Source organism: Cibotium barometz, chromosome 12 (genome assembly GCF_041138505.1).
Source record: "Cibotium barometz isolate CiBa-2024 chromosome 12, ASM4113850v1, whole genome shotgun sequence".
NCBI classification, from domain to species: Eukaryota; Viridiplantae; Streptophyta; class Polypodiopsida; order Cyatheales; family Cibotiaceae; genus Cibotium; species Cibotium barometz.
The window spans coordinates 60,682,050-60,706,859 of NC_141057.1; the positions used below are offsets into that span (position 1 = coordinate 60,682,050).

Here is a 24,810-nt window from a genome sequence, read left to right on the forward strand (position 1 = left end):
GCAGGCAAAAGTTTGTACATGACATTTGGTTGCCTGGCAATGCACATTAGTGCTTGGTTTCCTTGCAGGTGTATTTTGTCTACATGGCTCAAAATGCTATAGAGGTATTTGGTGTAGGACAAGTTGGATGGATCATACTACTCCCTATGGAGTTTCATGATCCGTAATTTGCTGGTAGCCAAAGGGCTTTGTGGCATCGTGTGTGGTGACGACACATGCCCGCTTACCATGCAGCCAGCAACGCCTCAAAGGGGAGGTGCTTAAAGAGTTCCTGAAGTAGAACCCGCTCCCACACAAGAGCAGAAGAGATGGGACTCCATGGATGCACAAGCCATGTCCTTGATAGCCCTTTCAGTGAAAAGGTCATTTATTCCACACATTCGTTCCTGCAAGACATCGAAGCTTGCATGGGACACATTGGAAGCAATGTATCAGGTACGCAACGAGGCAACAGTTGCGTACTTGAAGAGGCAATTGGATCTTCTTCCTATGGATGAGGGTGACTCCATGTTAGATCATTTCACCAAAGTGAACAATTTGTAGGAACAATTGCTCAACATTGATGAGGTTATCCCAGACAGACAGTGGGTCACCAACACTCTTAATTCTTTACCACCTTCCTATTTGGGCTTCCACACCTCTCTCAACCTCTCTATCAGAGGAGGTGTTGATCCCGTCACTTTTGAAGAGCTGGTGGGTTTACTCTTGCAGGAAGAGCAAACCCATCTAGCAACCATAGTAGAGACGAGGCATTTACAGCAAAGGGTAAGGGTAAAGCAAAGAGTTTTTAGCATGGGGGACACAAGTCTAGTAAGGCTGGTCATGGACAGCCCTCTTTTGGTGGTGAAAAGTCTAACAAAGGGGATGCAAACAAGCCTAAAAAGAAGCCATAAGCCTGGCCACTACATCGATGAATGTAGAAAGCGGATTGCAAAAGAGAAGAAGAAAGATACAGCCAATGCAATAGCAGACCCTTTTGATGACAAAGCATAGCAATTGACTAATGTAATTCGGGAAGAGTACACTTTTTTGGTCACATGCACTAGTGACACACCAAGTGATTGAGAAAATGATATGTCTTGCATTGCATCTCACATATAGGATGTATCATGGTATTTTGATAGTGGTGATGTATTTCAGCACTTGGTTTATGCTTCTAATGGCCGCATGTAGATCATACCACTTATCCAGTAAAGGGAATTGGCAATGTAGTACTTGTTGAAGTCAATGGTGCAAATATATGTATAACAAAAGTGTTGTATGTTCCAAGGATGCATAAAAATCTGCTCTCCGTCTCAGCCATAAACAACCAAGCTTTAAAGGTTGAATTTGAAGATGGGTAGTGTTTAATGAAAGACCCATCAAAGGGTTATGAAATAGTCACTTCCGGAACACGATACAAAGGTTTGTATAAGCTGAACAGCTATGACAAGCGTACTTATGCTGCACATACAGTGGCTGCCCACACTTCTACTATGCATGATGCAGAGCTTTAGCATACTCGTTTTGGGCATGTAAATTTTCGGAGTTTGATGCTTTTGTAGCAGCATCATATGGTTGATAAAATGCCTTTTCTTGAGTCTCCAACAAGACATGTATGTGAGGGGTGTATTTTTGGAAAGATGCATCGAAAACTATTCCCTAGGGATGGAGCTGTTAGAGCTGAAAGTAAATTACAGCTCATACACAGTGATGTATGTGGTCCAATGCGGACACCATCCATAGGGGGACATCTTTATTTCGTCACATTCATTGATGACTACTTCATAGGGGGATTATATGCTTCAAAAGGGCATCAAACACCAATGTAATGTGACTTATACACCACAACAGAATGGCGTAGTTGAAAGGAAAAATAGATCTCTCATGGAGATAGCAAGATGCATAGTGAAAGCATAGAAGTTGCCTCACAATTTTTGAATGGAAGCTATAATGTGTGCAACTCACGTGTTGAACAAGTTTCCAACAAAAGCTTTGAAAACCATAACAGCTCCATTCCCTAAGGATGGAGCTGAAAGTAAATTACAGCTCATACATAGTGATGTATGTTGTCCAATGCGGACACCATGTATAGGGGGACATCTTTATTTCGTCACATTCATTGATGACTACTTCATAGGGGAATTATATGCTTCAAAAGGGCATCAAACACCAATGTAATGTGACTTATACACCACAGTAGAATGGTGCAGTTGATAGGAAAAACAGATCTCTCATGGAGATGGCAAGATGCATGGTGAAAGCACAAAAGTTGCCTCACAACTTTTGAATGGAAGCTATAATGTGTGTAACTCACGTGTTGAACATGTTTCCAACAAAAACTTTGAAAACCATAACAGCTCCATTCCCTAAGGATGGAGCTGTTATAGCTGAAAGTAAATTATAGCTCATACACAGTGATGTATGTGGTCCAATGCGGACACCATCCATAGGGGGATTTATTTCGTCACATTCATTGATGACTACTTCATAGGGGGATTATATGCTTCAAAAAGGCATCGAATACCAATGTAATGTGACTTATACACCACAGCAGAATGGTGTAATTGAGAGGAAAAAACAGATCTCTCATGGAGATGGCAAGATGCATGGTGAAAGCACAACAGTTGCCTCACAATTTTTGAATGGAAGCTATAATGTATGCAACTCACGTGTTGAACAGGTTTCCAACAAAAGCTTTGAAAACCATAACACCATTTGAGGCTTGGTATAGCCGAAAGCCAAAAGTGGATTATATGTGTACATTTGGGTGTTTGGCATATTCACAGGTGCCAGAATAATGCAAAACAAAGCTAGATGATAAAACAATAAAACACTATTTTATGGGCTATAGCAATATTAGCAAAGATACCATCTTTATAATCCAGCGACACTCCGGATTTTTGTCAATAGAGATGTGGTATTCGCTGAAAATTCAGTTCAGCCCATGTATAGCTTGTATAAAAGTAATGATACTGGCATACAAGACGTGTGTGATGGGCTATTACCCATTGCAATTAGGGGGGGATTCAGATCAGCCAGCCCCTACACAAGAAAATCCTCATGTAGAACATGTGGAACAGCCGGCAATTCAGCCCCCTTCTATGGAAGAAGTTGAAGATCTTGTCAGGGAAGAGCAAAAAGCTATAGACACAGCCAAGTCAGTGCCAAGATGGTTGCTGAAAACTTTGCAAGATAGCAAACTTGTAGCTCCACTGATAGGTAGAACAAGGGCTAGTTCCGGCCATGCATTGAATATGCATCATGGGGACTCTGCATTAGCCATGGGTAGTCTCTTTGATTTAGAAGAGCCTTCTTCTTATGAAGAAGCACAAGAGAATTAGCACTGGGTGCAAGCCATGCAGGATGGAATCTCTTCTATGATGAAATGCAAGATGAAATCTCTTCTATGATGAAGAACAATACTTGGGATCTTGTGGACTTGCCAAAAGGCAAGAATGTCAATGGAACAAAGTGGGTGTACAAAGTCAAAAGGAAGTCTGATGGTACCGTTGGTAGGTATAAAGCAAGACTTGTGGCTAAAAGACCATTCTCAGAAAAAGGGAATAGATTATGATAAGACGTTAATATTGATGTAGGAGCGGTACTTCTACAAAAAGGAAGACCACTTGCTTTTAAAAGGAAGAACATAGATCACTCCCAACACAATTATCATTATTTAGGAAGAAGCTTTATGATGTAATTCATGCATTGGAGAAGTCATGTCATTATTCATATGGTGCCAAATTTGAAATTCTGATTGAACATGAAAGCATCAAATGGATTTGTAATCAACCACCAGACCTTTGTGGCAAGAAGGCTCATTGGGCTAAGAACTTGCAAGAGTTTGGTATCAAATTGAGGTATTGGAAAAGGTGGTAGCCAGCTCCCTTAGCTAAAGGGAAAATGTAAATAAATTGAGTTTTACTGAAGTTTGTAATACGTTCCTAAAATCCATCAAGGTAAGATGTGAGCATTTGGAAAGCAATTAAAGTGAGGGACCATGTAGAAGCACCGTCGAAGATGAAAAGAAATATTTAAAAAAAGACTCTCCAAAGAGAAAATGAAGTTGCATCGAGGATAAGAACCACAAGATGGTGTTAAGGAAACACTCAAATGGAAGATATGTACCATTGAGGATGGGTACCTGCTCTATAAAGGAAGAGTATGCACACTAGGGGATCATGACCTCAGGCACCAACTTCTTTGTGAGGAAACACTCAAATGGAAGATATATACCATTGAGGATGGGTACCTGCTCTATGAAGAGTATGCACACTAGGGGATCATGACCTTAGGCACCAACTTCTTTGTGAGTTGTCATGATTATCCTAGTGCTCGACACCCCGGAATCGAAAAGACTTCTACTTTTTAAAAGAGGCAATTTTTTTGGCCCAAGTATGAACCAAGACGTCCAAGATTATGATTTAAAGTGCCAGAAATGTCAAGTGACAAAGGAAGAACGTCGTAAGGTATGCGATCTACTAAATCCTTTGGAGATCGCATGTGGCAAATAGAAGATCTTTTCCATGGATTTTATTACAAGACTACCCAAAATGCACAAAGGACATGACTCTGAGTGGGTGCTAGCTAATTGATTTATGAAAATGGTTCATTTTATTCCAACCTGAAAACATGTGAAGACACCCGAATTAGATCGTCTATTTGTGAAGTCTCTATCAAAACACTATGGGCTACTAGCCGGAATTGTTAGTGACCAAGATAATAAATGCAACAGTTACGTTTTGAAGGATCCTCTTTCAAAGGTTGGATACGCAGTTGCATATGAGCACGACTCAACATCCAGAGATAGATGGTTATACTGAGAGCGTCGATCAAATCATGGAGGATATACTTCATGCATATGTTAATAAGAGGCAAAGTAATTGGGAAGAGTATATACTAATTTTAGAGTTTGCCTATACCCGTACAAAACATTCAACAGTAGGCTTTAGTCCATTTATAATGATGTACGGATTTCAGCCTAGACCCCCTAGTCACAGTTGGGTTGGAGAAGAAAAGGTACAGTCACCCAATGACTTTCTTGAAGATATAACCAAATGTTTCAACTTTCTTGAGTGACTTACATGAAACACGTGATGTACTCTACATCCTTCTTGTAGCTTAAATTCTTAAGCAACCTCACCTATCTTTCTTTAGTAGTGTGAAGGACTAGAATACCTAGAAGATAGCTTATGGCATTTGCCTTTCTTCAAGATTTCAGAAGTTTCAGGTACCTTCAAAAAGACTTTATTTTCTTTAGTAAACTGTATGCTTCTTTGTTGTAGGTTGACATGTCATTTTTCTCTATCTTGAGCTTTTTTTAATAAACATAAACCTTCTGTTCATTACAAAGAAGGGACTGTACCAAGTGATGTTGCTCAAAAATCTGTAGAATGGCACTCTTTGAAGAATAGGAACACTCTTATCTGTGATTTGCCCATGGAAGAGAACTTTTATGTGGAGGATAGTTTTGAACAAATATGGAAGACCTGTTGTTGTGAATCTTGAAGATGTTATCATTACAACTCTTGGAATGGAGCATGGTTTTTCTTAATCGTACCTTTCCTAATTTGTGCCAGGTTTGACATGGCTATTAGTTCAAACTAAACTTTGAAAATATTAAAGCATCTAAATTTAACCAGTACTTTTTCAATGAAATAATGGATGATTTGTGGCCATAGTTTCAGAAGATGATGTTTGGATTCCTGTATGGACTTTGGGGTTGTGGTCAGGTTTGAGATTTCCACATTTGCAACAAAGCTTGGAGTGCGTAATATTACTTTTCTTGGGTCTGGGTTACTGCTTGTGAACTATTTTGGTGCCATCGTAGCTGCTTATCTTTTTCCACAGGTGTGTTTATCAATTCTCTGAAACATAAGCCTTTTGCATATGTATGAACTTGATGATTCTGTGTGTCACATGTATCTGGATATGTAGGTGTGATTAAGTGGGACCCTTATGACTTGTCCCCAATCTGGATGTTCAACATCCACGCACATGTGCATGCAGCCACAAACCCACACATACATGCAACTGCGCACACCTTTGTTGCATGCAAAGAGAGAAAGAAAGAAATTTATATTAAACGTCTTCAAAAGACCCAATGGGTCTATGGGACCACAAGTGATACAATACTATTCATGTAATCTCATCATGGTACAAAAGAGAACAAAAAACTAGAGCTATGAGCTGGGAATGTCGAATCCTTGCCATATGATACAAACTTGGACCATCATCATCATACAACCAATGGAGCTAACCGCGGGGACCATCAAGGATATCGAGCATGGGGTTAGCTTGTAGAAGGCCTTGCAGGTCCATTGGGCGTGGGAAGGTGACTCTGTGGCTCTCCAAGGTCTCCTCAAGCTGGGGCCGATGTCTGTGTTGCTGGTGAGGTCGAGGGAGTATGGGACGTTGGGCTCGCTGTAGTGCTATGGCCCGGTCTAGAGTCACACCAGAGTGGGGTTTTGCGGGTGGTTGGGCAATCGAGAATGTGTGGCTTCATGAGGCTGTGGGTATGTCATCCATGGCTGGTGGGGTGTCCTCTCGTGGTCGGAAGAATTGAGTGATGGTCACCAAGGGCCGGGGTGGATGTCTCGCATGGGGTCTCGACTGCCAGGTATCTTGTATGTTTAGTACTAATAAATCATATATGATCACCTGGTTCCTGTCATCCTGAAAGAGCATGATGAATGGGGTATCCGGGTCATACTGGAATGGGGGGAGGTGATCCATCATGGGTCCATGCCTCGTGAACCAGGTGCATACTCGGCTATATCATGACTCGTGCTCGTCTACTGCTAGCTACTCGGAGGACCATAGTGGTTGAGTACTTTAGGTACGGTGCGGTATGGTACATGTACGGTACGAGTACGTAAAGTACGCATCAAGATAAGTACTTTAAGTACGTTCATGTTTTTTACTATATATATATATATATATATATATATATATATATATATATATATATATATATATATATATATATATGCGCATGTATATAAAATAACAAATATCTAGCATCCATACAAAAATAGCATGAAAGACAATGGTAATACTGAAATAAAAACCAATCTATTAAGTATTGAGCAATGACCACTGACTAAAATAATTAAAAAACGGGCCAAATAAGTGTTGTACATTGAACCGTATATTTGGTACGAAGACCTTATCCGTACGAGGTATGGTACGTATGGAGTGGTATGGAAAGTACTGAAGGTAATCATCGGATGAGTACGGGTATAGAATGCAACTATGGGGAGGACTATAGGGTGAGCCTCAGGAGTCTCTAGGGGGTCATGGCACTGATCCTATGAATGTATGTGACTGTTTGGAAGAGTGCCTCTACTACCATGGGTGCTGGAGCTGTCTATCTTCGTCCATTTGGCCGCTGTAAGATTAGGTGCCCAAAAGGGAGCTCCATACATCAATGCCGGAGTGACCGTGTCAAATTGCCACATCTTGGTGTATATATATATATATATATATATATATATATATATATTAAACGTCTACTAAAGACCCAATGGGCCTATGAGACCAAAGTGATACAATAATGTCCATGGAATTTTCGTCATGGAAGGGAAAATAAAATAGAAACATAACAAAACTATCTCACTACAGTGATACAAAATTGTCAATGGAAATCTCATCATGGAATACCACGAACATGAAACATGAGAGGAGCATCAACCGCCATTAGATGGTATACCAATCTCCAAAATTTTTAAGCATTGAGCTAATGAGTATGACCGAGAGGTCTCCCTCAGCTACGTCACGTGGAAAGGTAGCTCGATGGCGATGGAGCATGTACTGCTGATGAGGGGATCATGGTTTACATCCAGGGAGTCGATGCATGCCAGATTGTGGAGGCCCGATCCAAGGTAACTCCTCTCGAACGAGAATGGTCTGAAGCCGCCTACGATGGGTCCACAAGATCCACTGTATGGGTGTTCTCCCATGGGTCCGGTGATGGTTGGTTGGCGAGGGAGACATCGGGGTGGCTGGGGCCAAAGCTCTCTCAAAAAAGTGTCCCTTTGTTTGCAAAGCTCCGCGACGTTGGTTCGGGAAGTCATTAATCCTGGATAGTGGGCCAAATCCTTTATGGAGCAGATAGTGAAACCTCCCAGGGATCTCATAAAGTCAACTTGAGAAGGATCATAGCTATTATAAATAGAATGACTGATACATTGGAGCGCTTTATGCCTTCTCGCTGTTGACTTGCTATATGGACCACTTTTTTGGGAGTTTTAGGCTGCTTTTTGTATTGACATGCGAACTCTCGTGGTTAGAGAGTGCTTTGTGCATTAACTTGCTATATGGACTAGTTTTTGAGGGGGTTTAGGCTATTTTTTGTATTGACATTCAACCTCTCTTGGTGATATAGATGTAATTACCTCGATTTCTATGAGGTGACAAAGACAGTCAAAGTGATTCCATCTCTTTCTCTATTTGTCTTACTTTGTCGTTGCCTTGCTCCTTAGCCATTTAAACGAATGTGCATGCAAGTCTTTGTTGTTGCCTTACTCCTTAGCCATGTCCATGTAAATGAATGTGTATGTAAGTTTAAATCTGTAAACTGCAATGATGTAATGCTCCTTAGCCATGCCCATGTAAATGAATGTATATGTAAGTTTAAATCTGTAAATTGCAATGGTGTAATGCTTCTTAGCAATGTTCGTGTAAATGAATGTGTATGTAAGTTTAAATCTATAAACTGCAATGGTGTAATGCTCCTTTGTTGCCTAAACCTCTTAGTGGCATAATCGGCCTAGATGCTGTCCTCCCTGGGTCTCCATATGAGCTCCCTCGCTGTGAAGATGTGCTCAATTGTTGCTATCTCCACTCTCAGACAGTGGGATGAAACGCGTATGTGGCCAATCGCAATCTGGATGGCATGGGACATGTGAACACTTAGGTAGCCCAATAGTTGCTGGATCCATCTTCAGTGAGCATGAGGAAGTGATCTCGAAGTGCATCTTCGGTGGGAGCTCTGCAGGTGTGAGCCATGTGCAATGGGTATAGAGGTTGAGAAGATCTAAGGGGATAAACGGGTTGGTGTCCTCATGAGAGAGCTAGAGAAAAGGGGAGTCAAAACTATATTGAACGGGTGGGAGGGGGTCCGTGTGGAGCCCAAATCTTGAGAACCATGTGGAAACTCAGGGATGCTATACTCCAGGGTGGCCCTCGAGTGCTAGCTGTCTTGAGGAGGACAAGGCAAGCCTCGGGTACGTGTGGGGATCCATGTGATTGTTTGAAATAGTGCATCAACTACCATCTAGGCTACAACAAACTGTGCCTAGATAATCTGGTGTGGGACTGATGGTTTGGTGCAGATCATATAGGAGGGCATGATGACCTGGGGCCTCTCAACTCGTTGCTAATGCTTATGGATAAATGTGGCCCAAGAAGGCTTCTCCATACATCAAGGCTTGTGTGACGAGGGTGTCAAAAAGCCAACCCTTCGTCTTGGGCTCTTGGAAATATGCCTGGAAGCACTGTTGCTCAAGTAAGCTCAATGCTACATATCGTCGTGTCACTCTGGCATGTGTCGCAGAAAGTATGGTGAAGCGTGGGCCATTGAAAGTGACACCAAGGTAGACATAGGATGAGACAATCTAGCACAGGATCCCCTTTGTATGTGAAGCTTATTCTGGATGTGAAGGGGTGGGAGGTATTGTTTGTTTTATCAAGGTTAACAGTGAGGACCTGCTGCATGCAAAAGTCCTATAAGGCATCCAAATGTCTCTGAAGTCCCTCGGCTGAATTCGAAAGGAGGACAATGTCGTTTGCCTAAAGTAGTAGGGGGATCAATATGCCTACTGTTGTGGGACTAGCCTTGCCTAATTTGTCAATGAAGCTGGAGCTCTCTTCAATGTAGAAGCCAAAAAGAGTGGGTGACACATGAGAGCCCTATATTATCCCAATAGTGCTGGAAATCTCTTGCGATGTACTGTAATTCCACTAGTTGCTGTGGAATGTTTGGCTGAACACAATGCAAATCCATACACTGAAATGCACTAAGATTTAATGGAACGCCCCTCCCCCCCACACCCCCCCCCTCCCCCTCTAATAATATTTATTGATCTTGAGAGAATCAAGTACATAGTGTCATAGGCATTTTTGACCAGATTTCCATACCAATGCATATGAATGTAGCATTGTAAACAATATGGTTGTCGGTAAAGATCTTCATGCCAACTTGTCAAGTGACTATATTCCCTACCATTTGCTTTCTATTGTTCTACCCACACATGGTAGAATCAATCTTTAGGAGAGCACGTAGGATAAGATAACACTACACAGGGTAAGTGAACACGGAGTCCTACTCCTTCCTCTTGCTAGTTGCTTCCATAATTGATCATTAAAGCTTACCAATTGCAAGTGAACACGGAGGCCTGCTCCTCCCTCTTGCTACACCCACTATTGGGCACTGATGACGTTAGTGGGGATGTCGTAGTATCTAGTCCATACTATGCATAATGGAGTTGATAGTTATATAGTCTTGTGGGTTGACTACCATAAGTATATAACATGCACATTCCTAAAAGGTGAATTTGGGCATGTTCCTAGATTCATCTAGGTATATATATATATATATAGAGAGAGAGAGAGAGTCGATGTGAGCGGAAGTCTTCGTGATGGAATCGTCTGGAATGCTGAAGTGTTCAATTTGTCGCGATCCTTCTTGACAAAAGTCTTGAAGTTGTTGCAGGGAACCTTGGGAAAGCTTCCCCTATGGTTCAACTTGAGAAAGAAAGGCAAAAATTAGGGTTTTCAGCCAAAAGACCGTAAATTATAGGAAATAAATGGGTTGTTGAATTTGAGCCATTGGGAGTGTGTAGGATAGTGAATATGACCCGGAAACAACTCTCGATGCTTGGGAAACACTCAAACAAGCTTGGATATGAAGTAGGGAAGGAGGAAGTGCAGAAAATATAGCCAGAAAGCCTAATGAAGAGGGCACCAACTTCTAGAGAGGCAGAGGAGAGATAATGAGGTGTCCACCCTAGGTGTCAGGTAGAGAGAGAGTGAAAAGGAGTCCAAGGAAAAACGGACACTGAGTTGGTTGCCCTCTTTGTACAAAGGGGATAAGGTCAAGGTAGTGGACATTGAGCTTTGTCCACCTCGGGACATCAGGCACAAGTCCCAATGGAAAGCTAAATCCACATTATCACATGATTGGCATCAATCCCTTGCATAATAGCCATGGACGCTAGTCCAATGTATACACAAAATGAGAAAGCAAGGGAGGACCATTTGGGTGGCCAAATGGTGACAATGATGCTCCAAACCATGGCAGGTGGGACTCCTATCTCCTTTAGATGCTGTAGGAGGCGGGCACAAGGTACAATTTCAAAAGCTTTGCGGAAATCCACAAAGCTGTAGTTAATCCTCTAATGTTGTGCTCTACTCTCCTTGATGATGGCATGGAGGGTGAAGATGTGGTCAAGGGTAGAGTATCTCCTTCGAAAGGCTCCCAGTCTTGAGGCTCTGAATTCCTATCTTTCTACAAATGAAGTCAGCTTCGCCTCTAGCACCGATCCATAGAGTTTGGCCAACGTGTGGCTAAGCTTGATCTTCGTGCAATTATTAGGATTAAGTGGATCTTTGGCTTTGAGGATGAGGGTGATGGTGTTAACGGACCAAGAAGGTGGAAATCCTTCACAAAGGGCTCTATTGAACATGTAGGCTAGAAGGGGCACCATGGTATCATTGGCATGTCAGATGTACTCGGCAGTGAGTCCCTTGTGATCCTAGGCCCGCCCACAACATAAGTCTACAGATTGACTTGAGAACGATGTACTTTGTGATGGTGGGATAGTGGGGTGGGGATCTTGTGGTGGGGGTACAGGAGCTTCCGCGAGACCACGTAGTCACCTCGCCAACTTTTGGGGGATTAGGGGACTCTCAAGCGGGGGCTTGAAGTCCCGGCCATTTAGAAAAAAACATAAAAATACAAAAATATGCACCGTCTTTCTTTTGTAACAGGTTAGACATTGACTTTGCTGATGGCTATAAAGCAAGGTTAAGACCTCCCGCGTTTATTTACTATCTATCACTCAACATAGATCATGCTTCGAGGTGGAGGTGGCTGAGGGGGGTTATGAGAGAGGGAGCGTGCATAGGAGTGCCATGTGCTTGTCTGTGATAGGTGTGAGGAGTTGATGTTCTCGGAGTTTCCTCCAGGGCAGTTCGGCCCAAAGAGTTTTCTTAATTCATGCTCTTTCCGAGCATAGAATGCGGGTTTCTTCAATTGGGTAAGGCGTTGAGAAATCTGTTTTAGGCTTGGCATTTTGTGATTCCCTCGGTCCGTAGCATGTGGCTCAAGATGAGAGCGTGTGGCTCAGCATTCATCATCATACCAACAATTATGGGGCATGGAACAAGGTGGCTTGGTGGCAGACCCTCGCGTGGAGATGAAAGGAGTGGGGGAAGATGTGCGGAGAATGGTGGTGAGCTGTGGCGTGAGGGTTGGAAGGGGGACAATAGGAATATCTTGTAGTTGGCGGTAGATGTGGTGGAGTAAACAAGGTCAAGCTTGTGATCCGAGATGGGGGGTGGTGGCAGGGGAACCGGTGGTGTGCTAGTAAGAGTGAAAGAGAGGTAGGCATGGTCAGCTTCAAAGGGGGGTGGCGGGATGGAGAAGTCTGGGAGAAGGTGCCCATCCCTCCTAAGTAAGGGAAGGAGGTGAGGGCATCAGAGGAGGGCCATTGAGACATCCCGTTATAGATAACCAGACCATGTGCAGCTCCCAGCTCTAAGAAATGTCGCTGACCTCCTCATGGTCTTGTGAGATGGTCTCTGTAACCCGTCATCAATGTCCAGCTCTTGTAATCTGATAGGGTCATCCAGATCATCTAGTGGGACCTCATGACTCTGTGTCCTAACGTTGAAGTCCCCAGTCCGAAGGACTTTCCCCATCTGTGAGAACTTTATAATATCCCCATATAATGGTAAGTAGGATGCCTCGCCATGCTGTGCGGCGTAAGGGGAGTGGCGTGGTGCAAAATGACACAATCAATTTGGATGGCTGTCCATGGTATGCTATAGCCGCAACGTGCATCCTCGTCGTTCCGGATGATACAGAGAATCTGTTGCTGTGAGAACTTTATAATATCCCCATATAATGGTAAGTAGGATGACTCGCCATGCTATGCGGCGTAAGGGGAGTGGCATGGTGTAAAATAACATATAATGGTAAGTAGGCTGACTCACCATGCTGTGCGGCGTAAGGGGAGTGGCATGGTGCAAAATAACACACATCAATTTGGATGGCTGTCCATGGTATGCTATAGCCGCAACGTGCAGCCTCGTCGTTCCGGACGATACAGAGAATCTGTTGGAGGTGGGGTCTCAAAAGGACAACTACCCCTCCTGAGCCACATACTGATGTGCAGATCTTGCCTTGGAAAGCTGACTCCCAGGTCAACCCATGTGTCTAAGAAGGCCTGTTGCTAGTGGTGTTGGGGAATCTGATGATGATGGGCCACTCTCGTATCATATCCTTCATTGCTGTCGACGTATCTGCAAAGAGGGGGGGGGGGTCCTGTCCACTCCTATCATCTTGCAAAGCTTCATGGCATCTGCCTTGGGAGAAGCCCCCACCTCTAGCCCCTGGGGTCACACATTGAGGGCCCTATCCTTCCTACGTTTCTCCTCCTCCAGAGTGTAATGTACAATGCTCTGTGGGGGTTTGTGCTTCTTCACCACCACCACCCAATTTCTCTTGGTGGTCTACAGTGCTTCTCGCAACTAATCACTCGCAGCCTTCAGCTGCTCGAGGTCCGTCCTTAGACCCTTCTATATATTTAGTTCCCCTTTCGCCACTATATGATCCTTGACAATAGCCTTTAGGGCTTCCATTTCTACCTGGAGTTCCCCCATCATCGGGGCAGCCTCTAGCATTGCCTATCGTTGCATCTAGGTCTCTTGAAACATCCGAATCTTGTCCTCCCGTGGTTCACCTTCGCCTCCAGTTCTTCAATCTTATTATTCTTTCCTTGTAACTCTTTGCAGAGGCCTTTGAGTTGTTTTTCATGTTGCTTTAGGACCCTATCTAGCACCTTCTTTTGCTTGCCCAACACCTTCTTGGTGTTGTCCTCCACAGTCTTGATGTATGCCTCCAGTTCTCGTGTTTCATTCTGGCTATTTTTCCCTAGTTGCTGAAACACGCGGTGCCCGGGGGACTAGGGCCTTTGACACACTTGTTGATACCATCAATGCATATTAAAACATTTAAACATGGCCACAGCCTTAACACATATCCATCATCACTTTGCATAAAACATAAAAGCTGGACAAAACATCCACAAATGCTGAACATGGAGCTTGCACATGTGACACCGCATAGAGGCCGGAATGGGCCGACCCCCCCCCCTGTGGAGTATTTTAGTACCCAAGGAGAATAATATCATGTACAAGCTTTGAGGGCCTTACCCTCCCCACGGGAGATGCCGGATTATCCATATACAAATGTCATAACACAGCCCAACACGAGGCCACCAAGCGGGAACACAGGCTGTAGAAATGCCGAGCCAACAGTATAATCCATATACCTCCATGTGGGTACTGATTCTTCCCCAAAAACCGCGGGTCTTCATGCAATAGAGCTGGTATAGCAAGTATAACTCTCCATTCAATTGGTACAACAAGTATAGTGGTTGGTATAGCTAGTAGAGCAGGTATATCAAGTACAAATGCTGGTACAATAGGTACAGCCGGTACAATGGCTTGTACAGCAAGTACAAGGACTAGTACAACAAGTATAGTGGCTAGAAATCATAATAAAATGATTAAATACGCTTGCCTTGAGTATTTCTTCGCGATGGAAGTCTCCAAAACAGTCCCCAACAGCCGGTATTCTTCATGGGCAGCCTTCAAGAAAGAGAGTAGGCATCATTAGGGCAGCTTGTAACGGTGGTAGAGGCTAGTGTGCAGCAAGAGAGTTTAATGAAGAGAGAGGGCTCCAATTTATAGATTTGGGGCTCCCATGAGTGAAAATGGAAAGAGAAGGCTATGATGATAAGTGGAGAGCCACACAAAAGCTGAAGTGACAAGTTTGAGGCCACTTGTCTCACTTTGGTCCACTTTCTTGCGACATGTCCCAATCTAAGAGATGGGTCCTTCCATAAACTTTATCTCTAAAAATATCCCAAGTGATAGACACTCTGTCATAGACACTTTGCCAACTCTTGGTATCTGCTCAATTCCAGATGTAATGACGCGAACAAAAATTCCACCGGAGTCGGGCCAAAAATAGCAACTCTCCTAATTTTTAGGAGTGTGATTCTTCGTATTGTAGGATAATCCCCCATTCCCAAACCTTGTACTTTCCAAATGTTTAGACATCCTTTCATACTGGGAAATGTCCAGGTTGGTGACAGTTGTTGCCTTGGGGGCCTGAGCAGGGTGGGTGACAGGGGCGCGAACAGGGTGGTGGAAGTGCCCATAGCAAGGAGGGTAGCAAAAATGCGCAGCACAGTAGTCAGCGCAATGTGGAAAGGCCCTCCATAGTGTCCCCAGCTTTGTGTATGGGTGAGATGATGTGTGATGACCAAGTGTGGGGAAGCCTTTTGCTAGTGCCCTATTAAACATGTAAGCCAAGAGGGGCACATGGGTGTCAGCTACATGTGATAGGTGCTCCAATCTAAACCCCTCATGACCTAATGGGTATTAAGAAAGTTATGTTAAACGTCTTCAAAAGACCCAATGGGTCTATGAGACCAAAAGTGATACAATACTGTCCATGTGATCTCATCAATGTACAAAAGAAAACAAAAACTAGAGCTATGAGCTAGGAATGTCAAATCTGAGCCATATGATACATAATGGTTGGCGAATCTGCAATAAGCACAATGTCATTAGCATAACGCAGTATAGAAACAAGGATGCCTGCTAGTGATACGCCTCCTTCCCCTCCTCTATCAATGAAGGCTGAAATCTCATTTAAGAAGAGGGCAAAAGAGGGTGGGAGATAGTGGGCTTCCTTGCTTTTGGTATTTGAGATCTCCTCAGATAATCCTCCTCGGCATCTCACTTACCCTATGACTGAAACATATAATGCAATGATCCCCCAAATCAATGGTACCCCCAAATCTTGGAGTCTCTACAGTAGTATGGGTCGGGGCATTGTATCAAAGACTTTGCGGAAATCCACAAAGCAGCGGCGGTAAACCCATTGGTGTCATGCTCAAGCCTCCTCTATGGTAGCTTGGATGGTGAAGAGGTGATCCAAAGTGGAGAATGACCTGTGCAAGATTGTGTGCCTTGATGCTCTCTGTTCATGCTCTCTGTTCATGTCTCTCTGCTAGTGTACTGAGCTCCATCTCTAGTACGAACCCATAAAGTTTGATAGCTTGGATGGTGAAGAGGTGATCCAAGGTGGAGAATGACCTGTGCAAGATTGTGTGCCTTGATGCTCCGTGTTCATGTCTCTTTGCTAGTGTACTGAGCTCCATCTCTAGTACTAAAATGATTGGCCAGTGTGTGGCCAATCATAATAGTTTTGTAATTGTTGGGGTCCATGGGATCTCTGGCTTTATGGATGGGTCTGATGATGTGGGCTGTCTAGGTGGGTGGCAAGCCTTCCGAAAGAGCCCAGTTGAACATATGGGCCACGAGGGGTGCCAAAGCTTCCGACGCATGGGAGATGTGCTCTACCAAGAGGCCCTCGTGGTTCTATGATCCAATAGTTTTGCGACACTCTTGAGGAAGGTTTTGTAGATATCCAACAAGCATGGGATGCACCTGTGCCGGATTTTCATTTGAAAATCATGGGTCATGTTCCCTTTGATCCCGTGACGCGACTATTTTAGAAAGCGGTTGATTCCTTTTTTCCCCTCGTAAAATGCCTATTGCGACAAATGTTGGTCAATGGATAAAAGCCATGCTTGATAGATGTTTTGTGGAAGGCACTGAATCCAAATATAAACAAATGCTATTAGAAAAGTGGTCCTTGTTCTTTGGACAACAAATGGTGCATGTTTAGCCTTGGTCGCCCACCAAGGAGCATTGGAATTTTATTATACACATGTGCCGTGTGTGGGTGGAAGTGGTGGATCTCCCGGTTGTGTGTTCTGCATTGCCTTTTTTGGTTGAATCGCTGGGTAAGGTTATATGTCCCCCTCAAATCGTCTGGCAATGTAAATAGATTTTGTATCCTTTGGGATACAGACAAACAAACCCTTGATGGGGTAGCAATGTGTTGAAATGCAAGGCATCCTGACATAGGAAGTTTTCTTTAAACTTAAATGGGAAATTTTGCAGGTTCTTGATTCACTTGTAAAAAGTTGTACATATGCAATCAGAATGTTCGTCGCTCTTATTGCGGCCACTGGTTGCGGCCATGCCCTCTAGGCTCTCGTCAAACTACTCCTATGCCATTAGTACAAAATCAAAAGGGGAAGAATGTAAATCATTTACAGCACGCAAGTTTTTTTTTCCAGGAAAAAGATCCTTTAATTAGTTTAAAAAAAGGGTTTTTTTCGGGACTAAAAACAACCACAAAGGGCCAAATACAAACTCGCCTCCTCATGTACTCCTACTTGCACCATACATACATCAACTAGGGTTTGTCTTTGTCCTATGAAAACCCTCACTTTTAGTTCTTTTACACTTGAGAAAATTGCCCTCAATCAGCCTATTTATTATGAATGCCTTCCAATTTTGTTACTTTCTACAACATGCATATCCTAGGTTTTTGGTCTGTGCTCAATCTTCTGAGACATGAAGATACCTTATTTGTGCTCCGGATCCTTGTCAGGCCTCTCTCCTGCACCTCCGGGGGGTAACCACATGTGGGTGATCCAATCTCCAAGAGACCTAGCTGGTCCCATGCTCAAGGCACCCCAAGAAACATGCAGTCGGGCTGCTAGCATGTGGCCACTGGGTAAACGGATCAGGGGGTTCCTGACCGAAGACTGCCGAAGCTGCTCCTCTGAGGCAACTGGAGGGTTGGCCTGAGATGATCCCAAGCACGAAGTCAACTGGCTGCAAATCTGTCGTCAAAAGCGAGGGGCTAAAACCACGGTCTTGCATCTCTGTGAAGATCCATCTGGTACTCTGCCAGCAAGGCCCCCAAGACTCTGAGTGCGGGCTAAAATCTGGGCCAATAGGAAATCCTTCGAGGGCTCACCATCGGAAAGGAGGCCTCTAACAATCAGCTTGCCCAGCAGGGCGCAACTCTGGATAGCAGGGTCGATGAGGCCAAGCCCCCCTAAGCGATGTGGCTGAATTATCACTCTCCATGCCACCTTGGCCCTGGTTGTCCTCCCATCACTTCCGGCCCATAAGAAATTCCGGATCAATCGCTGTACTTGACCAATACATTCCTGAGAAAAGGCCCAGCACGAAATGATGTACCACATGGTTGCAAGAAGTACGTGGTTCGCCACCACCACCCTGCCTGCTAGGGAGAGCCTTGCCTAGCTCCAATATAGAAGCTTCTTCCGAATACTCAGAAGAGGCGGGGCGAGCTGTTGCTCGGGCGAGATATCAATGCCAACATGGAAACCGAGATATCGAATTGGAGTGCCCCTCGGGATCCATTGCAAATCCTCAACTCATCACCAAGTCGGGCTGGGTGTTGAGCCTACCCAAAAACCACACGACTTGTGACAGTTGATCTTTGCTCTCCTGATGAGCGACATAAAATCTCGATCGCCTCCACAAATGTCTATAGATTCCCCACATCTCTTGCAAGAAAAGCTGTTGTGTCGTTTGCAAACTCTCAGTCCAGCAGCTCCTCGTGCATGTAGAGGGGAAGATGCAATCCCTGAAGCCCGGTCTCTTGGGCGGAGAGAAAACTACTCATGGCCTCGACGACGAATAGGAAGAGGTACGGTGTCATGGACAACCCTATCTAATCGAGCGGGAGAATCTGTCACCACAGGCTACCTAAATGAGAACTTGGCTGTGTGAGGCTGAGTAAAGTCCTGAGACTCCACGAATCGACTCCATGGGCAATCCCATCTGGCTCATTGTGCCCTCTAGAAAGCTCCAATCCACCTATCATAGGCTTTGTCAAAGTCTAGGAGTAGCACAATGAGGTCCTCCTGCCGCATCCTGGCCCAAGTTGTCGCCTCCTAGAAGGTAAAGATGTTGTCCAGAATGCTCCGATCCTGAACAAAACCGATCTGAGTGTCCTGGATCAAATCTGGGAGAAAGGCTGAAGTCTCCTGCTGATGGGCTTGGCCAAGATCTTATAGGTTGTCTCTAGAAGAGTGATGGATCTCCACTACCGAATCTCCAATCTGTCACCACCCTCCCTGGGAATCAAGTGAATCAAGCCCTTCGAGAGCCTCTCTGGCATGGCACCTGTGATCATAATCTCATTGAAGGCAGCTCGAAGGCCACCTTCTATGAGGTCCCAATGGCAAAGAAAGGAGACTGGAAGCCCATCCGCCTCCGGGCATTTTCCCCTGGGAAATGCCGTCAATGCCTCTGCCAACTTCTCACCAGTAAATGGTGTCAATAAGAATGACCGAAGAGAAGGGGGAACTACGTCCCTCGTATGCCGCCAGACCCTCTCGCGTGCGTCACTACCCTTGGAGATGCTGGGGCACCTATGAGGAGGGATCAAAAAAAGCCCGTGCCGATGGCTCTGACCTGGGGGGAGGGATGTGAAACAATAGTTCCATCCTAGCCTTGCAACCTGCGAATACCGTCTCTCCTCCTGTGGGGGGCGGCTATCTCAAAGAAATCCTTTGTCATTGTGTTGCATGCCTGAGTCCAGAAACAAGCCCTGGCATGATACCTGTACTCCACTCTCCTCTCCTCTATGGATCTAATCTCCGTGCGAGCGGCGGCAAGTTGACTCTCAATCCATTGGCTAACTGGGGATATCTCCTTAAGCCACTGTAAAGAGGCAAGGCTCCTCAAACTCCTCTCTTGCTCGCGGAAACCCTCTAATCAGCTCTGGGCTGCCTCCTGCAAGAAATTGCTGCTTCCCCTTTAGCCCTCATCCAATGTGTACGTAGCAGAACTTGAAAGAAAATCCGATCCGGCCCATCTCTCCTCTATCCTGCTGCATATCTCGAGGTCTTGATTGAGGCTGTCCGGAATCCTTGAGCTCACATGCATGTCGTGCCTCCAAGGGTCCTCTAAGACAAAATAACCGAGGCGTGATCAGAAAATGAAGTACTTGTCAAAATACCAATCATACCCCCTCCGCTGCAAGCCCACTCATCAACATAAAACCTCACTAGCCTAGAGAGGTTGGGGCCGGTGCTCCTTCTATCCGATCTCAAGAAGCAAAGGCTCCTAGGGCTACGCCCAAACTCTGGAAGATGCCAAGGTCAATTTCTATCAATTTTGTCAAATTTTCTCAATTCTTCCTAGAATCCCCTAAATTTTCTCAATTTGTGGTGATTTCTCCTATTTTTATCCAATTTCTCCCATTTTTTTGAATTTCTCCCAATTTTCTAAAGTCGATAATATCCCTAATTTCTCCCAATTGTCTAATTTCCTTCAAATTTTCCAAGTTTGTGGGGATTTTAGTGATTGCAGACTACCTGGTGTGAACCAGTAGAGGATGCAAAGGATCGGTGTGAAAAAGCTCGTAGCTTGGGCTTGGGCCACAAAGGCTAGAGCGATCAAGGCTTATGAGGAGGATGGGGAGGACTAGCCCTTCAAGTCTCTCACCATGGTATTGCAGCTGTACCAGTCACAGCCCCTCCTACAGGTGACTGGCCGCCAGGCTCATGCTAGAGATGGGAGATTTGCAGTAGCATCGCAGCCTGCCACAGTTGGCTTGCTAGATGCAGCGAGGCCATCGAGGGTACCCACACTCCGCCGGCTGAGAACATCAGGAGCATATGGCTTGATATCATTCACACTCTCCGCAGTCAGTGGGGGAAGTTGCAAAGAGGTGTTGATCGCATGCGGAAGCGGCGGGAAGCTTTCCTAAGACTTTGGAGGCCTTGCCCTTTCCTCACAGATAGAGGCAGTGACCCCATTTGGCATTACAGACCATCTATGTGGTTGTTACCCCCTCCCTATGAGATAGCCTTCTCTTCACAAAGCGGCCAGTTGAAGGAGAAGCATCTCTTCCCCGTATGATAACTTGTTTCCCGCTCTTATAAGAGGCGAGTTTGTATTTACCCCTTTGTGGTTGTACTTAGCCCTTTGTGGCTGTTTTTTAAACTAATTGAAGGATCTTTTTCTCAGAAAAAAAAAAAGAAGCTCGTAGCTTGAATCTGCGCGTCCCCTCCTACACTTAGCGTGCGCTTGTCATAGTAGTAGGGGAACCCCGTTTCCCCCCATGGGGAACAGAGGAATATGTTCCCCTCTAGCCAACAAGAAGGGAACGATGGAAACAGCGCTCAGGAACGTCCAAGTGGTGGAACGGCCGTAGAACGCCAGGGAATGCCAGTGGAATGCCGGGCGAAACGTTAGGCTGCCGTTCCCCCACGTGGGAACGATGACGTGGATTTTTAAAAAAAAAATACTACTTGTACTACTTCTCCCACCGCTTTTCCAAAGTTCGCCCGTACTTGCAGCCTGCTCATACTGCTGTCGCCGGTCTGCCCAATGCCCGTAGTACATACTGTTGTGTACCTGCCTCCAAGCAATACGTCTAGCCAACCTGCACAGTGGAGCCTGCTACAGTTGCAGCTAGTCGTGACTCCTGAGTTGCCCCAGCCTCCAGGCCCCCAGCCCTTGCCATGTACAGTGTACACTGGTGACTGTCCACTACAGTCTACAACAGTAGTACATACTACACTCAGGCTTCAACACCGTGCCTCGTACCAGCCTGCAAGCAACAACAATGCACACTGCAACCTACCTGGGCCGTATGCAACAGAGTGATCAAGACTCAAGTTTACATCTTTACAAGGCAAGGCAACAAGCTTTTTTCTTTCTTCTCTCTTTCTCTATTTGAAGTTTGAACTTTTGGTCTTTTAAAAATTACCTATGTCACTGTTCAAACTTCACAGTCTGGACTCTAGACTGCAGAGTCTCTCCCCATTAAACAATAGACAGAAAAAGGACTTTGAAAGTCTATTCAACTTTTTGCTTGAATTTGCAGAAATCATGGCTTACTCGGGTTCAAAGCGATCGGCTTCGAATGCTACTTGGTGGGACGAAGTTGAAAGGCTAGAAAGGTATTCATCAAAGGGAGGTGCAACACGATGGAAATGCAAGCAATGTAACAAAGAGAAGTCAGAAGGAGCAAACCGTGTGAGAGCACATCTATGCCATGTAAACAATGAAAAAGCATAAGTGAACAAATGCCCAGGGACACCACCTGAAATGCGTAGGGATCTTTTGGCAAAGTTCCCGAGTGAAGAGGAGAAAGCATGTGCACGAAAGAAACCGGAAATTGATGCATCTTACTTCAGTAGACATGGGGGAAGATGTACACTTGGGAGATGGACAGCAATATGGAGGACTTGAGAGCTTTGCATTTTCCCAAGATTCGCAGTCTATGGGTGCAAGCTCCGGCAAGCAGCAAACCTTGGGAGCAATCATGATCATGTAGCATTCAATGCTGCCAGGTCTCCATATTTCATTGAAATGGTCCAGGAGATTGCACGGTATGGCCCAACATACAAGCCTCCTTCGTATGAGACACTACACACCACCTTGCTGAAAAAAAAGAAAGCTACAATTGAATGTGCTTTAGAGTCTGTGCATGAAAGTTGGGCAAAGAATGGTGTGTCACTTATTGCAGATGACTGGAGTGACACTCGAAAAAGTTTCGTTCATGGCATGGTTGCTTATTCTCAAGGAAGAATGCAATTCATTTCCTCACATGATGCTTGTGGGACTGGAAAAAGTACAGATCAGCTTGTGGAAGAGTGGGCCGAAGGTATTGAGAAGGTTGGACCAGAGAATGTTATTCAGTTCTTAGCTGATTGTGAGGCAACAAATAGAGTAGCTGGTCTTAAGCTTGAAGATAGGTATCCGCATATCACATTTAGTCCATGCTTTGCTCATTGTTTGAGCAACTTATTGAAGGATGTTGGCAGCTTGCCATGGGTTGATCCACACATTCAAAAAGACAAGGAGATAATAAGCTTCATTCAAAACCATCAGTTTATTTTGAATGAATTCCGCAAGAGATTGCCCAAAAAGGATTGCTTGAAGTACTCAGAGACACGCTTTGGTTATAACTTTCTCATGATGAAGAGGTTATCCAAAGTGCACTTGCCTTTGAAGCGGTTGGTTGTATGCAATGAGTGGATGGGATGGGCTCTTTCTTGGTCAAGAGCCGGCATAGAGGTTGCAAGAACCATACAAGACTTCACATTTTGGGATGAAGTCAACACTATCAATGCTATGATGAAGCCGATCATGCACTTGATGCGGATTGCAGATGGACGGGAACCATGCATTGGCAAGGTTTATGAGGGGGCTGACGAATGATCGAGAAAATAGGGGAAATGGGCTTGTCTGATGAGAAATATGCAGAGGTTCGAGAATTATGTGAATCACGATGGAATGGTTATCATTCTCCTATGCATGCTGCTGTGTATGTCTTGGATCCCGAGTTCCAAGGATGTGGACAAGAGGCCGATGATGAGGTGATGGATGGTTGGGAGACAGTGCTTTCTAGGCAAGTTCATGATGCATATAAACAAAGGTTGGTGAAAGACCAACTTGGATTTTATCACAACAAGTTGGGAAAGTTTGGATCGACTGATGCACAGAGAGAGAGGTTTAAGATAGTGGCTGCTTTATGGTGGGAGGATTATGGGGCTCGTACACCACAGCTTCAATCATTGGCAGTAAGGATCTTGTCTCAAGGTGCAAGCTCCTCTCCAATTGAGCAACTATGGAGTGTGTTTGGCCATGTTGCATCCAAGAAGAGAAACAAATTTGGGATAGAACAAGTCAATGACTTGATTTTTGTAAGTGCTAATTTGCGCTTGCTTAGAGATATGGCTTCTCCCAAACTATAGAAGTTTATATTGCGTGATGAGGAGTCCTCGGATGATGAGGAGACACATGGACTTGAAGATCGTGGTCAGGATGGGGTTGAAGATTTGGATGCTGTAGATGTTGCTCTTGATGATATGGCTTTCTTGGATGACATAGATGGTAGTCTCCTTCATGGCATCACTGGCACTAGCCATGCATGATATCTCCTTACTATTTGCATGTCAGCTTGAGGCTTGGACTTTGGACTTGGGTTGTTTCTTTTATCTAGGCCGTGGGCCACATTTTGTGCTTTTTGTCACTTATGTCATGTATGATGTCACATGTGGGCTAATTTATTTTGACTTGTGAGATCTGTTCAGTGTTAGTATCTAGCCATGCAAATTGTGTGGTGCACTAATTTGGTTATATAAATGAGCATTGTATGTTAAGATTTATTATCATTTCTAGGATTTATATAGGTCGTTCCCGTTCCCCCTCGTTCCCGTCCCCCCCCTTTTTCCCGTTCTCGTTCTCCTGGTGGTGCTTTCGTTCCGTTCCCGTTCCGTTGCTACTATGGTGCCTGTGCCTCCTCCCCTCCCCCACTTCCTCTTCGCCTCCCTCCCGCAATGCCCTTCCGTTTTCTTTTTGCACCTTCGTCCCCCTGTGTGCGCCCAGTCCCCCGTTGTGTCCCCTCCCGTTTCTTGTTTCTTCCCCCCCCTCTGGCCCCCACTTTTGCCCCTCTCGAAAGTTGCCCGCCACCGAAACCCAGCTCCCCACTGTGCCCCCCTCCCCCCCCTTCCCTTCTTTTACCTATGCGTCTCTCTCCTTTTTCTCTCTCCATAAGCCATCCCCCTCTCCTCGCTTTCCTCCATCGTAGCCTCCCCGTCTTCCTCCGGCCTCTTCTCCCCTTCTGGTTTCTGTCACCAACCAGGGCATTTCCCAGTATGAAAGGGGTATGGTGGA

At 44.9% G+C, this 24,810-nt stretch overlaps 1 protein-coding gene across 1 annotated transcript in view; it reads left to right on the top strand.

Annotated features, from left to right (window-relative positions):
- The window catches only part of LOC147633641 (homogentisate prenyltransferase), a 66,515-nt gene that overhangs the window by 21,008 nt on the left and 20,697 nt on the right, over positions 1-24,810 (top strand). Inside the window, exon 3 of the mRNA XM_086806787.1 lies at positions 5,715-5,832. Within this exon, the coding sequence (XP_086662913.1) occupies positions 5,715-5,832 (118 nt within the window). The remainder of the gene's footprint in view (positions 1-5,714; positions 5,833-24,810) is intronic.